Source organism: Babylonia areolata, chromosome 3 (assembly GCF_041734735.1).
Source record: "Babylonia areolata isolate BAREFJ2019XMU chromosome 3, ASM4173473v1, whole genome shotgun sequence".
Lineage (NCBI taxonomy): Eukaryota > Metazoa > Mollusca > Gastropoda > Neogastropoda > Buccinidae > Babylonia > Babylonia areolata.
Window position 1 is genome coordinate 17,613,548 of NC_134878.1, and position 19,716 is coordinate 17,633,263.

General features: G+C 43.3%; 1 protein-coding gene across 3 annotated transcripts; it reads left to right on the top strand.

Annotated features, from left to right (window-relative positions):
* Positions 1-1,344: 1,344 nt before the first annotated feature.
* LOC143279787 (uncharacterized) lies at positions 1,345-16,614 on the top strand. 3 transcript variants are annotated; one of them, XM_076583947.1, is made up of 8 exons: positions 1,345-1,791; positions 2,347-2,426; positions 2,885-3,328; positions 4,793-5,167; positions 6,061-6,114; positions 11,562-11,603; positions 12,621-12,726; positions 13,861-16,614. In XM_076583947.1, exons 2-8 carry the CDS (start codon positions 2,363-2,365, stop codon positions 14,387-14,389), a joined length of 1,614 nt encoding a protein of 537 aa, XP_076440062.1. In that variant the 5' UTR covers positions 1,345-1,791; positions 2,347-2,362; the 3' UTR covers positions 14,390-16,614. The 3 variants fall into 3 exon arrangements, with proteins under 3 accessions (XP_076440062.1, XP_076440063.1, XP_076440064.1); XM_076583948.1 differs by having other exon boundaries at positions 1,356-1,411; XM_076583949.1 differs by having other exon boundaries at positions 1,381-1,418.
* The last annotated feature ends 3,102 nt before the right edge of the window (positions 16,615-19,716 follow it).

A 19,716-nucleotide genomic window follows, 5' to 3' on the forward strand; every position in this document is an offset into this window, starting at 1 on the left:
GAAGCGTGACAGACAGCATATCTGATTTCGGATCTTCCCCACCGGACTGATGCTGTCGGGAGAAGGGGGAGGGGGCAAACTCTCTCTCTCTCTCTCTCTCTCTCTCTCTCTCTCTCCCAGCGGGGGGAAATAAATGATAAATGCCTCGACAGGGTCCCTGACAAAGGTGAGACTCGCACACACACACACACACACACACTCTCTCTCTCTCTCTTGATTGATCAATGTTTCCAATGGCCCTCATTCAGTAAACCCAACAGTGTTTTTGTATTGAGAGGCAGAGACAGAGACGCAGTAAACCGCAGACAAATGTGATCAAGATGATAATGATATGCCCGGAGCATGTTTTTTTCCCCCCGATTTAAACCAAGGGTTCTGAGGGGAAACTGATGCGTATCTTGACTGTGTGTGACTGTAAGTCCCCTGTGTCCAGTGAACACTTCCAGCCAGTGACGTTGGACTCGCTTTATCTTTGTCCATCCGTTGACACAGGATGATGATCACTTGAAAGTCCAGTAAGATCTGATGAGAGAGAGAGGCATCCAGGAAAAAAAACAAACAAGAAAGAGTAAAATGAAAGAGTGAAAAAAAAAACCCTGACTGACAGAAAAAAGAGAGCTGTTATGAAACATACAAATAAATAAACAAAAGAAATGAAAACAGACAAACCGAAAGAAAAACATATATTCACTGGAGAACAATCCGGAACGGATATGGGAGAGAAAAAAATGACAAGGAAAGAATACAACCTTCCCGTTGCCAAACTCGTGTGTGTGTCTGTGTCTGTGTCTGTGTGTGTGTCTGTGTCTATCTATCAATCTGTCTATCTATGTATATATGATTTATTTATCTGTCTATTTATATTCTAATTAATTTACTTATTTATTCATGCATTAAAAAAAATTATCAACATTGTGGGGCTGAAAACGAAGCCCCAGTATTCCTTGTGACCCCGGTACACTTGGTAATAAAGACGTATTCTATTCTATTCTATTTTTTCCCGATTCTATTTTCACACACACACACACACACACACACACACACAGAGAGAACACGGAGGGGGAAATAAATTGTGAGAACTGGAGCACATGACCCTTTCCCCATTCAACCAAGCCCGTAGACACACCCTTTGAACACCCGATCTACAACTCAGCGTCACTGCACAAAGAAACGTGTACAGGCGGTCGAGCAAGCTGTTCCAGCAGATACGCGAAGCAGCAATTGAAGCGAAAAGAAAAGAGAAAGAACACACTTCACGCCACACCCGACATTTTACATTTTACATGCACGTACCAATTCAGGAAGACATGTCACACCGTGCTTATTTATAGCACAGTCTGAGAATTGTGTTGATCTGTGTGTGTGCGTGTGTGTGTATGTGTGATGTGTGTGAAGATTTAAAGAGATTTTCGTAAGAGGTTTTTGGCATACGATCACAGTTTCTGTCTTACTTTCTAACTTAACATCTGTCGGTCATATATGACTGCTGACTGTGTCGGTTCAAAGTCAGTGAGTGTTGATTTGTGAGTTTAATGATAAAATTGGGTGTTCCCTCCATGTTCAACTTTAAAGTAACTACAGCGGCGTGTATTTGTCTGTGCACAGGCTATATTTGTAATCAATGGACGAAGATTACAAGTTTGCGTTCGTTTAGAACTAAATCAGTGAAACTAATGTTCGTATTTTGACCAAACAGCCGATTCATTCGCTGTTTTTGTTGGTGGAATATGTGAAACATCGTTTTTTTTATTGCCGTGACTGAGACAGCGAAACAGCTTCAATTGTTGTGTGGTGGGTTTAGTGACGAAAATGGAGAGTATGAGTTTTATGACAAATACATCCAAGTCATTGATCATGATGGTTGCTTTTTCGTTTATCTGTTTTTTCATTCATTTATAACTAAACTGGTATACCGCGTTGACATTTTGTTTAGTGGGGTGTACGGACATCTACAAAATGAACGAGTCATTCGTGAACAGATAGGACACATCAGAATAACGCCACTGCTAGGTCTTCGGAATGACATTTTATGTGTAGTTTCTCAAAAAGGCTTACCTGGGTAGTTTTAAATGGAACCTTTCAGAGAGACAGGGTGAGTTAGGAGGGGGAGTACTAGAGCTACACGGACACAGGTACAGACTCACAGAAGCAGACACACACGCACAAACACACACACACACACACACACACACACAAGCACAAGCACAATTCAAAATCTCAAATACTATTCAGTCATACAAATTCACAACAGTATAGTTTATGATAAGAAAAAGAATGTATTTGTACTTTGACACAAGCTGTTTACATGCAAGAAGCAATGTCATTATTCGTACCAATGCACTATAGATGTGACGACTGAAGTATGCCAGGGGACACTTCTTCAGGAGCAGCTGATCTTGTCTTCTGCCTGCTTCTTATCTTCCCATGTAAGTCAGTAGGGCCTATGGGATACAGTGCACATTGTCGTTTTACACAAACACACACACACATACGCAATAGATGCGTGCGCGCGCGCACACACACACACACACACACACATTCACACATAGCAGGCATGTATGCCTGCGCGCGCGCGCGCTCACACGCACACACGCCCCCCCCCCCCCCCACTCCCCCCCACCCCCCCACACACAAACACACACATGCATACACACGAAATTTAAAGCGCTTTGAACAGTACGTATTTCTGGAGAAACGCGCTGCATAAATGTCAATTATCATACATACATACATCATGCACTCACACACATCATGCATGCATACAATACATGCACAACATACACACTCAGAGAGATGTCAAAACGAATGTTCGCACTTTTACAGATATATATATATATATATATATATATGCTATTTATACACTGAATTTCACTTCTTTCTTCAGCCTCCAGCCCCTTCACCCAAAAGAAAGAATCAGTATGCCACAGCTCCTTGGACTGCGGACGCGCACGACTCACGTGCGACGCTGGCCAGCGATTGGCTGTTCTGCACGTGAGCCGGGGCTACCATCTGAACGTCACCTCCCATTTCGATCAGTGCCCGTCCAGCGTGCAGAACTGCTCGGCGATTCCTGAGAACTGCTGCCGCCCTGATCTGAAAGCCCCTTTGGTGTGTCGCGAAGATTATTCTTCAGTTGTCGTGGCGGAAGCGTCCTCCAACTGCTCCGCCCAGGTGTCGGGTTCTGCTGGTCGTGATGACACTGGCGACAACGTAACCTGTGTTCTGGACCTGCCTGCCGACCCTCAGCTTTCGAAAGGGAAGTGCAGCCAGCTGTCTGCCTACCACAGCCGCTCCAGTTATTCCCTCGTGGACTACGCCTGCATTGAAGGTGACAGTGGTGTTGTTGGTGTTGTTTTTGGCAGTCATGTTGACAACAACAACATCAACAAGAGAAAAAAAAATCACTTGATGAAGATATATAGAAATAATGATCGGGATGTTTCATAACGTGGATATACGAAAAAACAAAACAAAAAAACAATAGAAGGTTTTTAAATGTGAGTAAAAAGAAGAAGAAAAAGAAAGATAAATATATAAATCAGTCGATAGTTTCTTCTTCTTCTTTATCCGTCCTCTTGTACCATCTAGGGCGTCGAGGGGAGAAAGAGCTGACGGGCCCTGGCAAGCTGGAAGGCCTCGTTGGGTGGAATGTTGTGGGTCTTCAGGGTTTCTTTCACACCGTCAATCCAGGTCTTCCTTGGTCTTCCTCTTGCCTTGTATCCTGATATCCTTTTGTTGTACGCTTTACTGGCCATCTGGTGAGGTGCCATACGTGTTAGATGTCCAAACCATCTGATCGTTTGCCTTTGGATATGGTGGAGGACAGGTGTTGTTCCCACCATTTCTCTGATCCTGGTGTTTCTGATCATGTCCCGTCTGGTCTTGTTGACGGCTCTCCTCAGACATCGCATCTCGCAAGTGGTTATTTTGCGTTCCAGACTTTTTGTCAGGGTCCATGTCTGGCACTGGTAGGTCAAGGTGGGGATGAAGATGGAGGTAATGAGTTTGGCTTTGGTCTCAATGGGGATGTTGGGATGTTTGAGGAGTGGGGCAAGCTGGTAGCTGACGCTGTTAGCCTTCTGTACTCTCGTCTCAATCTCTCTGTTGAGACGTCCATCTTCCGAGAAAATACTGCCGAGATACTTGAACTCGCTGACTTGTTTCAGCGGAATTCCGTTGACCTTGATGTTTAGGTTGCCAGGTGTTCTGCTGACCTTCATCGTCTCGGTTTTGCTGATGCTGATCTTCATGTTGAGCTCCTCGCACTGTGTGTTCAGTCGTCGATAGTAGCAGCAGTAGTAATAGTAATAGTGGTGGTAATGATAAGAAGAAGAGGGAGAAGAAGAAGACTCTCGAATCCATTTGTGTCACGGTCTGTCTGCCTGTCTCTCTCACTCGATCTCTACCTTCATCTGTCTTTCGCTCTCTCTTTCTCACTCACTCTCTCCCACTGTCTGCGGTGTGTTTGGGGACAGCGGCGAAATTCATTTATGCTGCAAATCATTTGATGTATCATGTATGGTGTCTCTTTCTTGTCCTTGGATACATTGTGGACTGCCGACATTGGGATTACGACAGACGAACCCGGGTTTGGCTGTGTGTGGGATACTCGGAATGAGCGGCTTGAGAGTAATACCACTGAAACGGTGTAGATGATGGGACAGGGATGGCGGGGAGGGGGGTAGTCACTGCCTTTAGGCATATATATATATATATATATATATATATATATATATATGTGTGTGTGTGTGTGTGTTCATTATCTATTGATTTATTGACTTACATCCCACAGAATCAGACGTGGTGCCGTTCTGCGAAGCATCACAGAGGAGAGGGAATCTCCTGTACACGTTCTGGACCCCGTCAGACACACACCGCTACCTAAATGACGTCAATGTGACGTCATGTCAATGTAGCGTCACTGCAGACGCGGGTGTCTTCGTCAGAGCTCTTGACGTCAGAATTCCCGCGAGTGACGATGCAGGACGGTGTTCGTACGTCACCATCACTGACAGCGTCACAACCCGCCTGAACACCACCTGCCTTAGCGAAACGACCATCTTGTTTGGTGAGACGTCACAGCAGACGCAATCAAGACCACCCGTTGACGTCATCTTGTCGCTAGATCGTGAGAGAGCGCCAGCTGTTGTCTGGATAGGATTCCAGGGTAAGCCACTCTCTATGTGTTCTTTTGTCTGTGTTTCCCCGGAGTTTTTCTATTCGCGAATCGTTTTATATACAATACATCTTTATTCATCCAAATGGAAATTAAATTGTGTATCCACAGGCGTCACCCTACACAATATCTCAGCCCACAGCCAAGTCCAACACACTCGCAACATGACAAAGGTTGGACAAAAGAAAAAAAAGCAACACATAAAGCTAAAACACACAAACAAGCAGTACAACACAGCGGGTACATATCTGACACACACACCAAAGTCCACTTACCCTCTACACACACACACACACACACACACACACACACACACACACACACAAACACACACACTTTGTAAAATAACATGAGTGTTAAGAAACACAATTTCAGAATAAATGCTTCTATAAAATCATTATAACGGCAGGTATAGTATTTAAAGAAATGCATCGTGCGGTAAAAGACAAAGGTTCTAAGGTAACTGGTACATTAAAATAAGATTCCTGAATAAGAAACCATACCACAAACTGGGCATTACAAAATTATGAATATCGATTTGCACACATGATAGTTAAATTAGGATACTGCACAAACATGCAAAACATCGATATTGCAAAACTCGTGACTCGCAACAGACAGTAAAAACATTTGAAAAGATATACTATGACTAAGATTTCAAAATATGTGTCAGACTGTATGAATATTCACTTTTCTCACCATCTCCCTCATCACACACACACACACACACACACACACACACACACACACACACACACACACACACACACTTTACATTGTATACCATTAAATCAATGCATACTCTAATCACCGAAGTTGAAAATCATGAAACAGCTGGCGCGTTCCTGTTTTGGTTTCGTTGAGAACACCCTTGTTTTTTGCAGGTCTGGAATCCCACGATTTGACTTTGACCTGCTTTAACGCTGGGGAGAACGTGTGTGAGTTATCTTGTGAATCCTTATAACTAGTTAATTTCGCAAAACTGATTGCTTCAGTTCCGTTTGATTGACTTTCTAATTGTATTTCTGACTCTCTCTCTCTCTCTCTCTAGATCTGTGTCTGTGCATGCTCTATATCTGTCTGTCTCGGTCTCAGCTTCTGCCTGTCTGATCTTTGTCTCACTCTCTGCCTGTCTTTATCAAGTTTTTCTTTGTTCAAAGCAATAAAAAGAGTTGAGGGTTAGGGATGCACTTCTGATCCCTCTGAAAATCCAGTCGGCACTGTTATCTGACACGGCGCATTCAGATTTCCACAGACGATCAGGTCTTTTCCACAGTCTTCACTTGTATTGGCGAAGTTGTATCAAACTGAGCGTATCAAATACCGAAGGAAATGCCGACGTTCGCCATCAGAGCAGACTGCTTGCTCAACGAAGCCGTTCACCCCAGCTTTTGTTCGTCACACAGCAAAGCATGGAGAGATGCAGCTGTCGTCCACACAGCCCGACAAGACAGTCTCTGAAGAGGAGGACAACGTTGAAGATGTAGCCTGAAGTGTGGTATCAAGACCAGTCACTTTACAGGATGGTGATGCTGCCCCATCAGTCTCTTCCTCAACATTATGTGTGTGGTGTCCGTCCTGTTCGGGACACGGTTTCTTCACTGTAACCTGCGCGCGCGTATCTCTGCTAAAAATGGCGGTCATTTTTATGAATCTCTGGATGGAGGACTCAATTGGTCAGCGAATTTTTACTTTTTATTATTTTTTTTTATCTCAATGAAGCAAGCGTAGTTGTTTGTCCGTTGTCTTGTTTTACGTGTGATGAACTCATTAGCCTCTCTCGTTTTCTTGGACTCCACAGTTGGCTGGAACCCACCGCAGAACTGTGTGTGCTTTCATTTTGCAGTTTCTCCATGTGACGAGGAAATGTATCGCCTCTGAAGGCTCCCAGGATAGAAAGTGTTAGAAACATTCTATGTTGTTGGAGTCTTGAATCATGGGAGCGGCCGATATAAGCAGTGGCCGTCAAGAAAAACGATGTCTTTCAATTTAGAGGGATTTCAGGGTGTGTGCGAGTTCTTTGACGACTGTGCCGTAGATTGTGGCAGTGCTTGTCTTCAGCGTGAACATGCTCAGTGGTAATGTTGCATCAGGGACAAAAATGGTCGACCTCCATGTGTGTGTCTCTATGCATTTGTGTGTGCGCGGGCGCGCGCGCGCGCGTGTGTGTATGAGTACTCCCAGAGAGAGAGAGAGAGAAAGAGTAGCAGGCTAACTCGTATTCACGCGTAGTTGAGATAGAGAGACCGACGGATATTTGGCATTGAACGAACACAACAGCTTATGAGAAGACAGCAATGATGTAAATTCATACATTCACGTGTGTCAAGTATAGTTTTTATTGTACTTCATTAAATGACTGCTGTTATGTGCGCCGCCCTTTCATGGTGAAAATCAGACCGCATCAGATACACATATATAATTATACAGATGTGTGTGTGTGTGTGTGTAAAGTATATACAAACCAATCTGCCTCCGAGAAAACACTCCGACAGATTAGGATGAAAGCAGTAAAAGACTGGCGTCGAAAATAATTCTGGGCACAATAATCACATTATATACTAGTAGCATACCACCCTCTTGTTTTCAAAAGGATTAGGCAAATGACAGCAGCAATTGAATGATGCTTGCAAAATGATACTGACCTGAGAAATGAACAAACAAACAAACAAACAAAAATAAATAAATAAAATCAAGTTAGAAGACATTTTATTTCAAGCCAATATTTTTTTTACAGAAACAAGAATTTCACAATTGAAAGCTCAGAACGAGAGGACCCCGCCGTCTATTTAAGCTTGCCACTAACACCGTTTCGGACAGACAGTGAAGTGTCTACGTGTAACTGACAGCAGGTCACCGAACGCATGTTATGCATGCGAGTTATACCTACAGCACGCGACCAGATTATTTTCTGGTAGGTAGGTGACTTTTAATCACCAATGTATTATAGAACTGTAACAAGATGTTACATTGTAATGTCTCTGTCTCTCTGACGCTGTCTCCTTGCATGTGTGTCTAGATATGAGTGCGTCCCTCTCTCTCTCTCTCTCTCTCGGGGGGGGACGACGGGTAATGGCGGCCAGGCAGCAGCTCTGTGAATCTGTGCAGGTAGCATTAGCAGCATTGACCTGAAGTTGTGTACCTTGTGAATGGAGAGAGTTACCACTCTTTACTATTTGTTAATCATTTGTTCCCCTGGCCTCATTGTTTTTCATTCCAGTCAAAAAACTATCGAGGCAACCGTGTGTTTATTCTGTATTGTTCGTATATTCTGTTTAGCTTATCTGGGATCAAAAGGCTTTGCCAGTCTTGAAAAAAAGCTGAGTTGTGTTTGCACATTTCTTCTGTCATCGCTGCTGTGTGCACATGTCATGGAATATGGACAAGCCGGGGGGTTCATTTCGTGGAAATTTTGGGGGTTGTTCTGGGGTACTTTGCCATTTACATGTGTGCTAACTGAGGCGACAGTAATAGTTGCATTAGCTTGAGGTCGTGTATCTTTGGAACGGAGAGAGTTATCACTGATTATTTGTTCAAGACATTACCTTTGGTTCCGAAGGCGCTTTTATAAACATGTGTGTGTCTGGATTCAACATTCGTATCAAATCTGCCAAACGTGATAGAGGCTCTCAGCCCATTGTGCTGTTCGGGACATGATCTTATGTCTTTGAGATACACCATTCCATGAACAGTCATAGTGTATTGAGTACCCGTCTCAAAACACATTACATCAAAACCTTTACGTTCCGTAAAGGCACACTTAGTAATGACTCTTATCCTCTGGAAGTACCGGAACATATTTACATATTATGATTTTATCTGCAAAGAGCGGATGTTTTAGTCATTCGGATGAGACGATAAACCGAGGTCCCGTGTGCAGCATGCACTAAGCGCACGTAAAAGAACCCACGGCAACAAAGGGTTGTTCCTGGCAAAGTTCTGTAGAAAAATCCACTTCGATAGGAAAAACAAATTAAACTGCACGCAGGAAATAAAAAACAAAAAAATGGGTGGCTGTAGTTTAGCGACGCGCTCTCCCTGGGGAGAGCAGCCCGAATCTCAGACGGAGAAATCTGTTGTGATAAAAAGAATTACAAATACAAATAATATAACGCCTATTCTCGGTCGGAAACCAAGCTCTGAGCGCTTTACAAGCACGGGGTCATTTACACAACAGGATGCCTACATGGCTAAAACCGACTGACGGCTGCCATTGTGCGCTCATCATTCATTTCCTGTGCTATTCAGATATCAGGCACGCACACACACTCAGACAGATATGTAATATTTTACGTGTATGATCGTTTTGTTTATTTATCCCACCATGTAAGCAGCCATACTCCGTTTTCAGGTGTGTGCATTCTGGGTATGTTCTTGTTTCCATAACCCACCGAACGCTGACATTGGATTACAGGATTATTAACGTGCGTATTTGATCTTCTGCGTGCGTATACACACGAAGGGTGTTCAGGCCTGCACATATGTTGACTCTGGAGATCGGAAAAATCTCCACCCTTTATCCACCAGGCGCCGTTACTGAGATTCGAACCCAGGACCATCAGATTGAAAGCCCAACGCTTTAACCACTCGGCTATTGCGCCCGATTCTTAGATATTGGTAACAGTTTCTGCTACACATAACCAAATAAACAGTGACGTCAGTCCACACAGAAGGGCTGTGCATGATGGCTGCCAGTCGGGAGGGCACCACGGTTGGCCACCTGGAGGATATTGAACAGGTGCTCCAAGCTGGTGAGGTTGAGTCCGCCATGCTTGGTCTGTCCACTGACAGCAGCTGTGTTTCCACTGCAGGAGTCCGCCATTGGTGAACTGCATGTTTGACGTCCTGCACATAGAAGGCTGACTGGTAAAGCCGTATGAGTTGTGACAGAATTGGCGAGAAACCAGTATATCAACTGGCTGGACGTTGTTACGACAAGTGGGAGAAAATGCTTAATTTTGATGCCTACTAATACTGACTGGGAATATGGTGAGATGAGGGATTTGTCCCTTACCTTGGTGAATTTGACGGGAACATGGGCGAGGGGACTGGTCTTCCAGAAAGCAGGCAAAAGAAAGGGCCTCAGTTTCTATTTCTGGAGAACAGGGAACAGACATCACGAACAGTGAGAGTGAAATTAAAGAGTGACGGTCCACCGCTTGAAGGGATAATAAAATTTGTTGATTAGATTTGGTTTGGCTCACGTGCAACTGTGGTAGATATTGTTAACTTCAGATATTTGCAGTTCACAGGGCGCTGTTATTTAGATAAACAGTGAAAGATATGGAAAAACGAACCGAGAACGAAAGAAATAAAGAGACGATGATTTGAATGAAAAACAATCCAGTTTTAGATCACAAAAACAAATGAAAAACAAAGCAGAAGCCATCAAATGGATTTCTTTGTCTGGTGCCTTCTGGGAAGAGCGAGATCATGTATTTTTTCAGCAATTTTGTTTTTAGATAAGAGGCATGACTGTTAACACCACAATACGTCTGGATGACTACATAATGATGTCCCTTCCTCCGGCGTTAGCAACAGATATGGTTTGCTGATTCGTCACCAAAAAGAATGGAGATGATTATGATACCATGCACGGCTGAAGGCAGTTCCCCCCTTGCACAACATCATCCATTCTTCCTTCCGTAAAGTGATCACAGTCAAGACCTGACTATTCTATCACTTGCATCAACACTGAGACACATGGCTTGCAGGCCGGTGTCATCTGATCAGCTGTCGGGCGTTGTCACACAGCTGCTCATATAACTGCGTGACGTGACTGCCACAGATAGACAGCTTTGCCCGATACCACTTTCAGCGCTCCACGTTCAGACGGCTCGAAGCAGCACTGCGGTTCCTCTCGGTTCCTCTCGATAAATCTCCTTGCCGATTGATCCCCGCATCGGTACATCCCATCTCAACATCGATAGATCTCCTTGCCGATAGATCCCCGCGGCGATACATCTCAACATCGATAGATCTCCACGTCGACAGAAACCACGTCGACAGATCTGAACGTCGATATATCTCTACTTGTTGATAGATCGCAACGTCGATATAGCTCTTCCCATTGAAGGATCCGAACATCAACTGATACATCCAAAGCCTACATGTTAAAAACTTCACTTTGTGTGTATGTGTGCGAGTGTGTGTGTGTGAGAGTGTGTGTGTGTGTGTGCTGACACAGGTGAATGTGTACGTGTCAAAATCACCTTGAAGTGCATAGACAATAAATCAGTAAGAAGAATAAGTACTAAAAAACGAACAACGTCTCTCTCTCTATAAACAGCACGACTTTCAGAAAATTTGAGAAAGAAAGACGGGCAGAAATGAAGAGTCAGTAAATGAATAAATAGGATGATCTATGATCTTTTTTGTTTTTCAGCTCGAGAATCCCCACAAACTCAAAAACCGATAAGCACAAGTGGTGAGTTGATTTTTTTTTTCTTCCTTATCATGTATCAGTGATAATTATTATTTTTCGGGGTTTCCCGATATAACATCACCACCAACTATGCATCCACAGCAGACATTATGCCGAGCAGTGATATGTTTCTCTGTCCCTGTGACTTTATTTTTCTTGCTTGCCGGTTTCAGTGAAGTTTTTGTTTGACGTTTCCGTTTAAATTGTTCTTATATTTTACATTTTAAGCGGTTATAGGTTCAGTCAATTTACAATTCTATTTTCTTTTTATTTCTGAATGTGAGCACTTGTGCATATCTTCAGCTGAAGCTATAAGCAGTTAATGTGTCTGAGAGAGAGAGAGAGAGAGAGAGAGAGAGAGAATTATGCAAGGGAAGTAACTGCATGTTACAAAATCATGGTTGAAGCATTGATTATTGTTCCTGATGACCCCACCCCTCTCCGCTCTCTCTCTCTATGTTGAACCTGTGTGACCTGGACGGAGTTACGGCTACTAGCGTTCATGTATAAACGCCCGCGTTCGTACACGTCAGCACACACACACACACACACACACACACACACACACACACACACACACACACACCCCCTACCAAACCCAGCCAAACTCTACGCTCCCCTATCCGTATTCAGGTTTTTAAATCGTCTCACTTGCAGTACACAGATAAAAGAGTTTTAACTTCGTTGTTTTTCTTGTCGACGTGTTTGGTCTGGTATGTAGCCTATGCTGGTTTAATTGTTTGTTCATCGTCATCGTCATCGTATTAGTACATTGTGTTTTGCTATTCTTTTATTTTATTCAATTATTAAATAGTTCGAGAAGCTGTGCCCTATTCATTATGTTCATATTCTTTTCTTTTTTTTCTCCTTTTTTTCTATTCGAGCTGCTATGTACTGTGATTGAACAAACGTCCCTGTGAATAAATTTGTGATTTGAATCAAGAATTAACGATAATGTTCTGTAATGTTATGTAATGTTCTGTATCCTCTGTATTTCTGTTGTTGTTTTTTGATACACAGACTCCTCCTCCGTCTCCATTCCCGCCGTGATAGGAGGGACTGTGGCCGGGCTGGTTCTCCTCGTCGTCATCAGTTTCATCTGCTTTTACTTCGTCAGCAAACGACGGTACGTGTGTTTCAGGCCTTAAGATTTACCATGCCCGCTGACGCACGCCAAACGGGGAAAGTGTGTCTCGTGTCTCCTTGGCACGGAAGGCGTGACCGCACACACACACACACACACACACACACACACACACACGCACATATTTAAAGAAGAAGAAAATGGGCGTGTTGTTTTACAACGCCGCGTTCTCTCCGTTTTCGAGACAAACTCGATCAGAACACAGTCGTGGATAGTGTCCATTACTTCGGTACCATTCCTGTCCATTGTGGTCTGATTCCTGTCAGTTTGGTATTAGTTCTGTTACTGGTATCATTACCATCAGTTTGGTTGTACAATACCGGTCTTCTTTCTTTTTTTTTTTTTTTTTTTTTTAGCGTCGAGTAAGGTTCTAATGTCTGGGCTGAAATGTTGAATTAAAATTATTTAAATCAACTGAATGTCTTGTCACTTGCACAGAGGACTTTTTTTTTTATTTTTTTTTTTTTTTTTTACCCTAGAATGACTCGTATCATGACGCTCTGTTTGAGGCAGATTATTGTCAGTCCGCAGCAGATGATTCTGTAACTGCTTTCGTATTTTGTATGTTTGTTTGTAGTTTTATTTTATCAAGGTCGATATCCAGCGAATGACCTGGAAAAAGCGGATAATAATAAGAAGAAGAAGAGAGAGAGATGTTCACGTTATTGACAGATGGACACACATCATTTATGTATTTCAATAATCCATTATTCATTCTGTCACTCCCGCCTTTCTGTCCATCCTGTCCTTCGTTAAAACAAAACAGACAAACATCACCAACATTTCCAACCGTTCATTGCTGGTCACGGCTGGCATTACTAGGATTAACATACCACTTCTTCCTCTTCCTTATACCACTGAGTAACCCAAATACATAGGGTCTTTTCAAGACTTAAAAACTTCATTACTCAACATTTCAGGCATCGCCTAGTCTTCTAATCTGTCATTATGACAACAATAACAACAATAACGATAACGACACAACAATGATAAATATGGCAAATACTTCTACTTGTGCTACTGTGTCACCCACCCACTTCCTTGAACACTGGCTAAAACCACGCCACTCTACCCCCCCACCCCCACCCCCCACTCCTGCCCGGGCTGTCTGTGCAGAAAGCAGTCCTTCAAACGACGGAAGCCGCCGACATGGTGGGAGCGAACCCGCGAGGAGGACCGCATCGCCGAGATGTCCCAGTTCGGGCCGGCCAGCGCCGTCAACGTGGACAGGGGCCGGTACATGGCCTACGGCGCCAATCCCCCCACCAGACGCTGCTTCCCCACCTCGGACACCAACCCCCCTATCTACATCGTGCCCGGCAGTGCCGTCCCTCCCAACAACTCTCCCTCGGACTTTGCTGCCGGCGATGTGGCTGACGACGTCCCCCGGGACTCCTGGAGTGACTTGTACAGCAATGGCCAGCATCCGGGTACCCGCGCTACAGGTGGCGCTGTGTCCAACATGGCGGGTCTGAGTCTGGGTCTGGGTCTGGGTCCGGAGCCCAGCGTCCATTACGTGGTTCCACGGGATGGGGGTGGGGGTGGGGAGGAGGGGGAGCCGCAGTCGGTGGTTGTGGTGAATGATGGGAGTAAAGTGAGGGTGTATGAGATCCCTCCGCTGACCATCAAAGAACTGGACGAATGAGCCAGTGGGTTGTTGGGGGTGTTGACGATAGAAGGGTGTTTGTGTCATTGTGGTGACATTTGAGTCCTACAGGTTCCTGTCGTAATATTTTGCATTTGCATTTTGATATGTATCCCTTGGAAATGATTCAAAGTAACTTACCGGTATGTTTTTTTCTACCTTGCCACTGAACCAACGCTTTTTAGACAATATGAAATCGGTGACATGAAATCCGCCTGAACAAATCCTCTTTTTTTTATGCCTTTTACTTGAAGAAATGTGACACGTACCCCATGACAGAATCAAAGCAGTGGTTCGCCACTACGTATCCTGTAATGTCTACTTTTTAAGCTTCATGTTATGTGATACACACTCTCTGATAAACGGAGACTTCAAAGGTACATATCAAATCAGTCTTTCACACATGTCTCGTTTTAGTTTCTTTTTGTTCGAAGCAAGTAGTTATGACCGAATGGGTGCTTCTGAGGTTACAATCAAGTGGTCACATGCCTCTGCATAAATTATCTTATCTGCCTTCTGTTTGAAGTGCACAAGTGGTACATATTCTCGATCCGATATATGAACGTGTTTGAACAACATCAAAGGAGTCAGTAGCCGCTTTAACATTTCTATTATATCTTCTGTTGTTGTTGGTTTTTGTTTTTGTTGTTGTTTTTTTACTCGAAGTCGCGCGACGCTTACTGCTCTTTTATCAAACTATATCATGTAGCATGTGCATCGTTCTCTTTGAAATGATTGGTGTTCACGCTCATTCGTTTGCCAAAACGTCACACATGGGATACACTTTGTTTGTTTCTTTGATTGATTGTTTGTTGGTTCTTTGTTGCTGTTTGGGGTGGGGGTTTTTTCTTGTTTGTTTGTTTTTGTTTTTGTTTTGGTAAGTTTCTGGATCGTGCCTGGATTCTGAGGTGGTTATTTTTTGTGACTGTTATTGATTATGTGATTGTTGCTAGATATAGATGCTACTCTTGCAGTCCTCCTGTCCCATGAAAAAAAACACCTTGCTGCAGAAACTTTTTTTTTCTTAAGATGTGGGATATTTGTAGTATTTTCTAACTTACATGCGTTCTCATATTTTTTGATTAGATGCTAGAACACGGGGTTGTTTTTTTTTACATCTATGTCTTTCATTCACCTGTGTTCCAGCAGATGTGTAGCACAAAGCTTTATTGTTATGTATCGGGGGAACGAGATGGTCTTATATCGAACGTAGTGACTGCACTTCCTAATTTATTTCGGGACAACATGTGCGCCTGTTCGTAGTGTCAGGTTTTATCACTGAAGCAAAAGAGGTCGACCAGCACCTTGCATTGTATTCCAAAAGAATTATCAATATTACATCAAAATCAACACAAAAACAAATCGAAACCTTCACGTCGAACAACTTGCTGAGACAGCAGAACGTGTGTGTTTGTCGTCCGTGTTCAATATACGGATCCGTTTGTGTGTGTGTGTGTGTGTGTGTGTGTGTGTGTGTGTGTGTGTGTGTGTGACAGTAGTGGGTTTACATTCTTTTTCAGTTCTCTTCTATCATTACGTCCTTTCTTTCCGTACAAAGCAAAGAAACAACGAGGACAACAACAAAAAGAAAAACACATGTCAGAAAGTTGTTTCAGGTGTTGTTTGTTCCCGTTCGCCCTGACTTTCTTTCTATATCAATATTTCTATGAGGGTATTTCCTTTCACCCTTCCTATCTGATAATTACCACACACATTATTGGTTTATTTCACTGTACATTTATGACAAGGTTGTGGGTTACAATACAGATTGCAAATATATATTTTTTGGAGGAGGTGGCGAAATGTCCATCAAACAATGGTCTGTTCTTTGACTGGGGAATAAAGAAGCAGTGATTTGCATGTATGCATTGTGTTGTTTTGTGTTGTGTTCTTTTGTGTCATTACTTTGTCGCCTAACTCACTGTATAAAGGTCACATTTTCCAGAAACGTCACCAAAAAGGGAAACAAGATTTTGTCGTGCGTTATTGTATCCCATCTTCTTTTGCTATGTGGTTTGATATTGCTTTGGCTTTGTTTTTCTCTTTGATACCGTCACTTTATGTGGTATTTATCGTGTGATCGTTTAGTATAGAACCGTATCATACAGTATCGTTTCGTATAGCATTGTATTGTTTATCATCACTATCATCATCTTCTCCCCATTCAGTGCAGTTCAGTTCAAAATACTTTAATGTCTGCTTCAACCAAAATAGAAAATTCTCTTTCGGCTGATTTAAAATAACCGTCAGCAAATAAAAAACAACAACAAACAAACAACTATTGACACATCTTTCACTGATCACCCTGCACACATCAATTACTATGTAAAAAGAAAAACATGAGTGTAAGATACTATTACATTATAATTTAGAGTGAAACAACTGTATGTTGCGCATGCATAAGTATGTGTGTGTGCGCGCGCGCGTGTGTGTGTCGTGCCTGCATGTGTGAGAGAAATGGGTGTTCTCTCTCGTCTTCTTTTTGCTGTTGTTGTTCCTCTTCTTCCTGTGTCTGCTTTCTGGAGGACTGGTCGCCATTCACCATCTTATTTTTGCCTTTGGATCTTCCCGAACTCCATTTCTTCATCATTATTAGACTGGTGGCTATTCATTCGCGGACATGACTCGTAAGAAGAGAATGAAAAACTGAGAAAAAGACAGTTTGACAGTGTTCTCCCGTCCCTTGGACACAGATAAAAAAAACTGGGAAATGTGGTGGCACTTTCTTCTTCTTCTTCTTCTCCTCATTATTATTATTGTTATCGTTATCATCATTATTATTATTACTATTATTATTATTATGATCATTTTATTGCCCTCTGTCTGTGATCGATAGACAAGAGTGGCCGTGAAAACTACCACTGACAAGGGGGGTAATTATGACAGTCGATGGCAGATCATGCGTGCTGGCTGGAGTTGCAAAATGTTCTCGCTGGGTGGCGGGCAAAATTGCCGTGGTGTGGATTTCGTTCTCCTTCGTGGGACTGAGAAGGTCTCGTGTACCCTCTCTCCTCCTCCCTCCCCCCACCCCCCTCCACACACACACACACACACACACACACACACCTATTTTCAACCCCCTGAGTGAATGTCTAACACGTTTATTTGCTGTTGCTCTTGTTTTGGCTTGTTTGTTTCTGATCACGAACAGGTTACATGATCGTCTGTTGTCCTTTTATACAGGTGATTCTCTCTTTGTTGTTGCTCTCCCTATATCTTATTCTGTTTCTATGTTTATTTTCTATCTGTGTCGGTCAGTCAGTCAGTCAGTCAGTTTGTCTGTCTGCCAGTCTGTCTGTCTCTCTCTCTCGCTCTCTCTCTCAATATAATTACTTTCTCTCTTGCTTATTATTTTCTGTCTTTCTAGTTCTGTCCGTAATTTGTATTCAAAATTATATTCCGCTAGCAGATGTGTGGTCTTTATAATGTACCCATAGCGCATGGGCGTGTGTGTGTGGAAGAAGGGGGCGGGGCGGGGGGAGAGGGGGGGGGGGGCACAGACGTGTGTGTGTGTGTGTGCGTCAGTGCGTGCGCGTGTGTGTGCGTTCATTTGCACATGCTCATATGCTTGTGCATGTCTATAACAGTGTACTGGTGTGTGCTGTTTCACTATCCTCACTCCAACCGCTTATCTGTTCTCCACCCCCAACCCCTACCCCCACCCGGCCTTGTCTCCTGCCACCCAGTCTCTTCTTTCCTGACGCCCCTCCCCCTTCACCCCCACCACCACTACCTACCACCCACCTTAGTCAGTTTTTCATGATCAGACATTGTGTGTGAAAAACACAGCAAACGGACTGAGCTGTAGAAAATATACCCAAGGCGGGCTGATTAAGAAACATATGATTACATAATTATAATGTAGCGAGCGAACTGGTACCAGCCATTTCCCTGTCTATAGATGTGAGTGAACGTAGTGTTCTTATGTCTCATTGACAAAATACGCGCAAACAGAATGATTTTGCACGTAAAAATGGTCCGTGCGTTGACGTATCGGCGTTTTCTATTCGCAACAGCGACGAGCAAATTGGCTTAGAGAGAGCGCTTTAAAAAAAAAAAGAAAAGAAAAGTGGGGAAAAGAACAGAAAAAAGACAGTAGTCTAACCATACTGAAAAACTCCATTTTATAGCAAACATGCAGCTCTGTACGTAATGATGTGAACCATGTCAGTGTGTGCGGCTGGTGATTAGAGGATATTTTCTTTTTAAGGATCTAGGTACAATTATTATTTTGAACGAAATTTTTGTAAGAGTCTATCACTATTTGTCATTTTTGTTTTCGAGTTTTTTTGTTTTGTTTTGTTTGTTTGTTTTTTTTTGGGGGGGTTCTTGTTTTTTTTTCTTTGTGTGTGTGTGTGTGGAGGGAGGTGGTGTAATACAAAAGTTTGTCCGGACGCAATGGGGTGGACTTTGGTCAATTAAAACAATTTTTCCCCAGCCGGTGAATGCAATTTGTAAACGCGCAAGCAAGCACACACGCACGCGGCATACACACACACACACACACACACACACACACACACACACACACACACACACACACACACACACACAAGCATGCATAGTACAGACACACGCACCCTCGGGCGCGTGCACACACAGACACACAGAGAGAGGTGGCACAGGTCGTGTTGATCAACCCCTTGCTACAGGTTTCTCACTCGCTAATCTATAAGCGTGTGAAAGACTTACACAGCAGCTGAGTTACGGTGTACGGTATAGAAAAAAAGTTGCCCCCATGTCAGATTTGTTCCACCCGCCCCGCCTTTCCATTTTACTACCCCCCCCCCCCCCACCGTTTCTGTCTCTCTGCCTCTCTCTCTCTGTCTCCCCCCACCCCTCTCTCTCTTTCTCTTCAGTTCCAGAGAGGAACTGATGTAAAATTTAATCTAAAATGTTAAAATAAAACCGTCTGTCTGTCTGTCTGTCTGTTTTCTTGTTTTCTAATTTCTTTCAGTTCTGTTGAATCTGGCTTTTCCTTAGCGGTTTTTCAAATTGTTATCTTTACGTGTACGAGTTCTCATGTGGACAGGCTGGTGGCCTTTGCAGAAAACGTCCTGCGTTCCTGCGTTCTGTGTGTGTGTGTGTGTGTCTCTCTCTGTGTCTGTCTGTCTGTCTCTGTCTCTCTGTCCCTCTCTCTGTCTATCTGTCTGTCTGTCTGTCTCTCTCTGTGTACTGGAAATGAAGAGGAATGCTAACAAAAAAATCATTTAGTAATGCAACTCCAGCATTGATCGAAGGGTGGTTTTCACGCACCTAATTTTTTTTTCTTCACAGAAGTGTGTTTTTAGCGGGAGAGAGGGAAAAAAAAGGGAGGAAATCAGCAA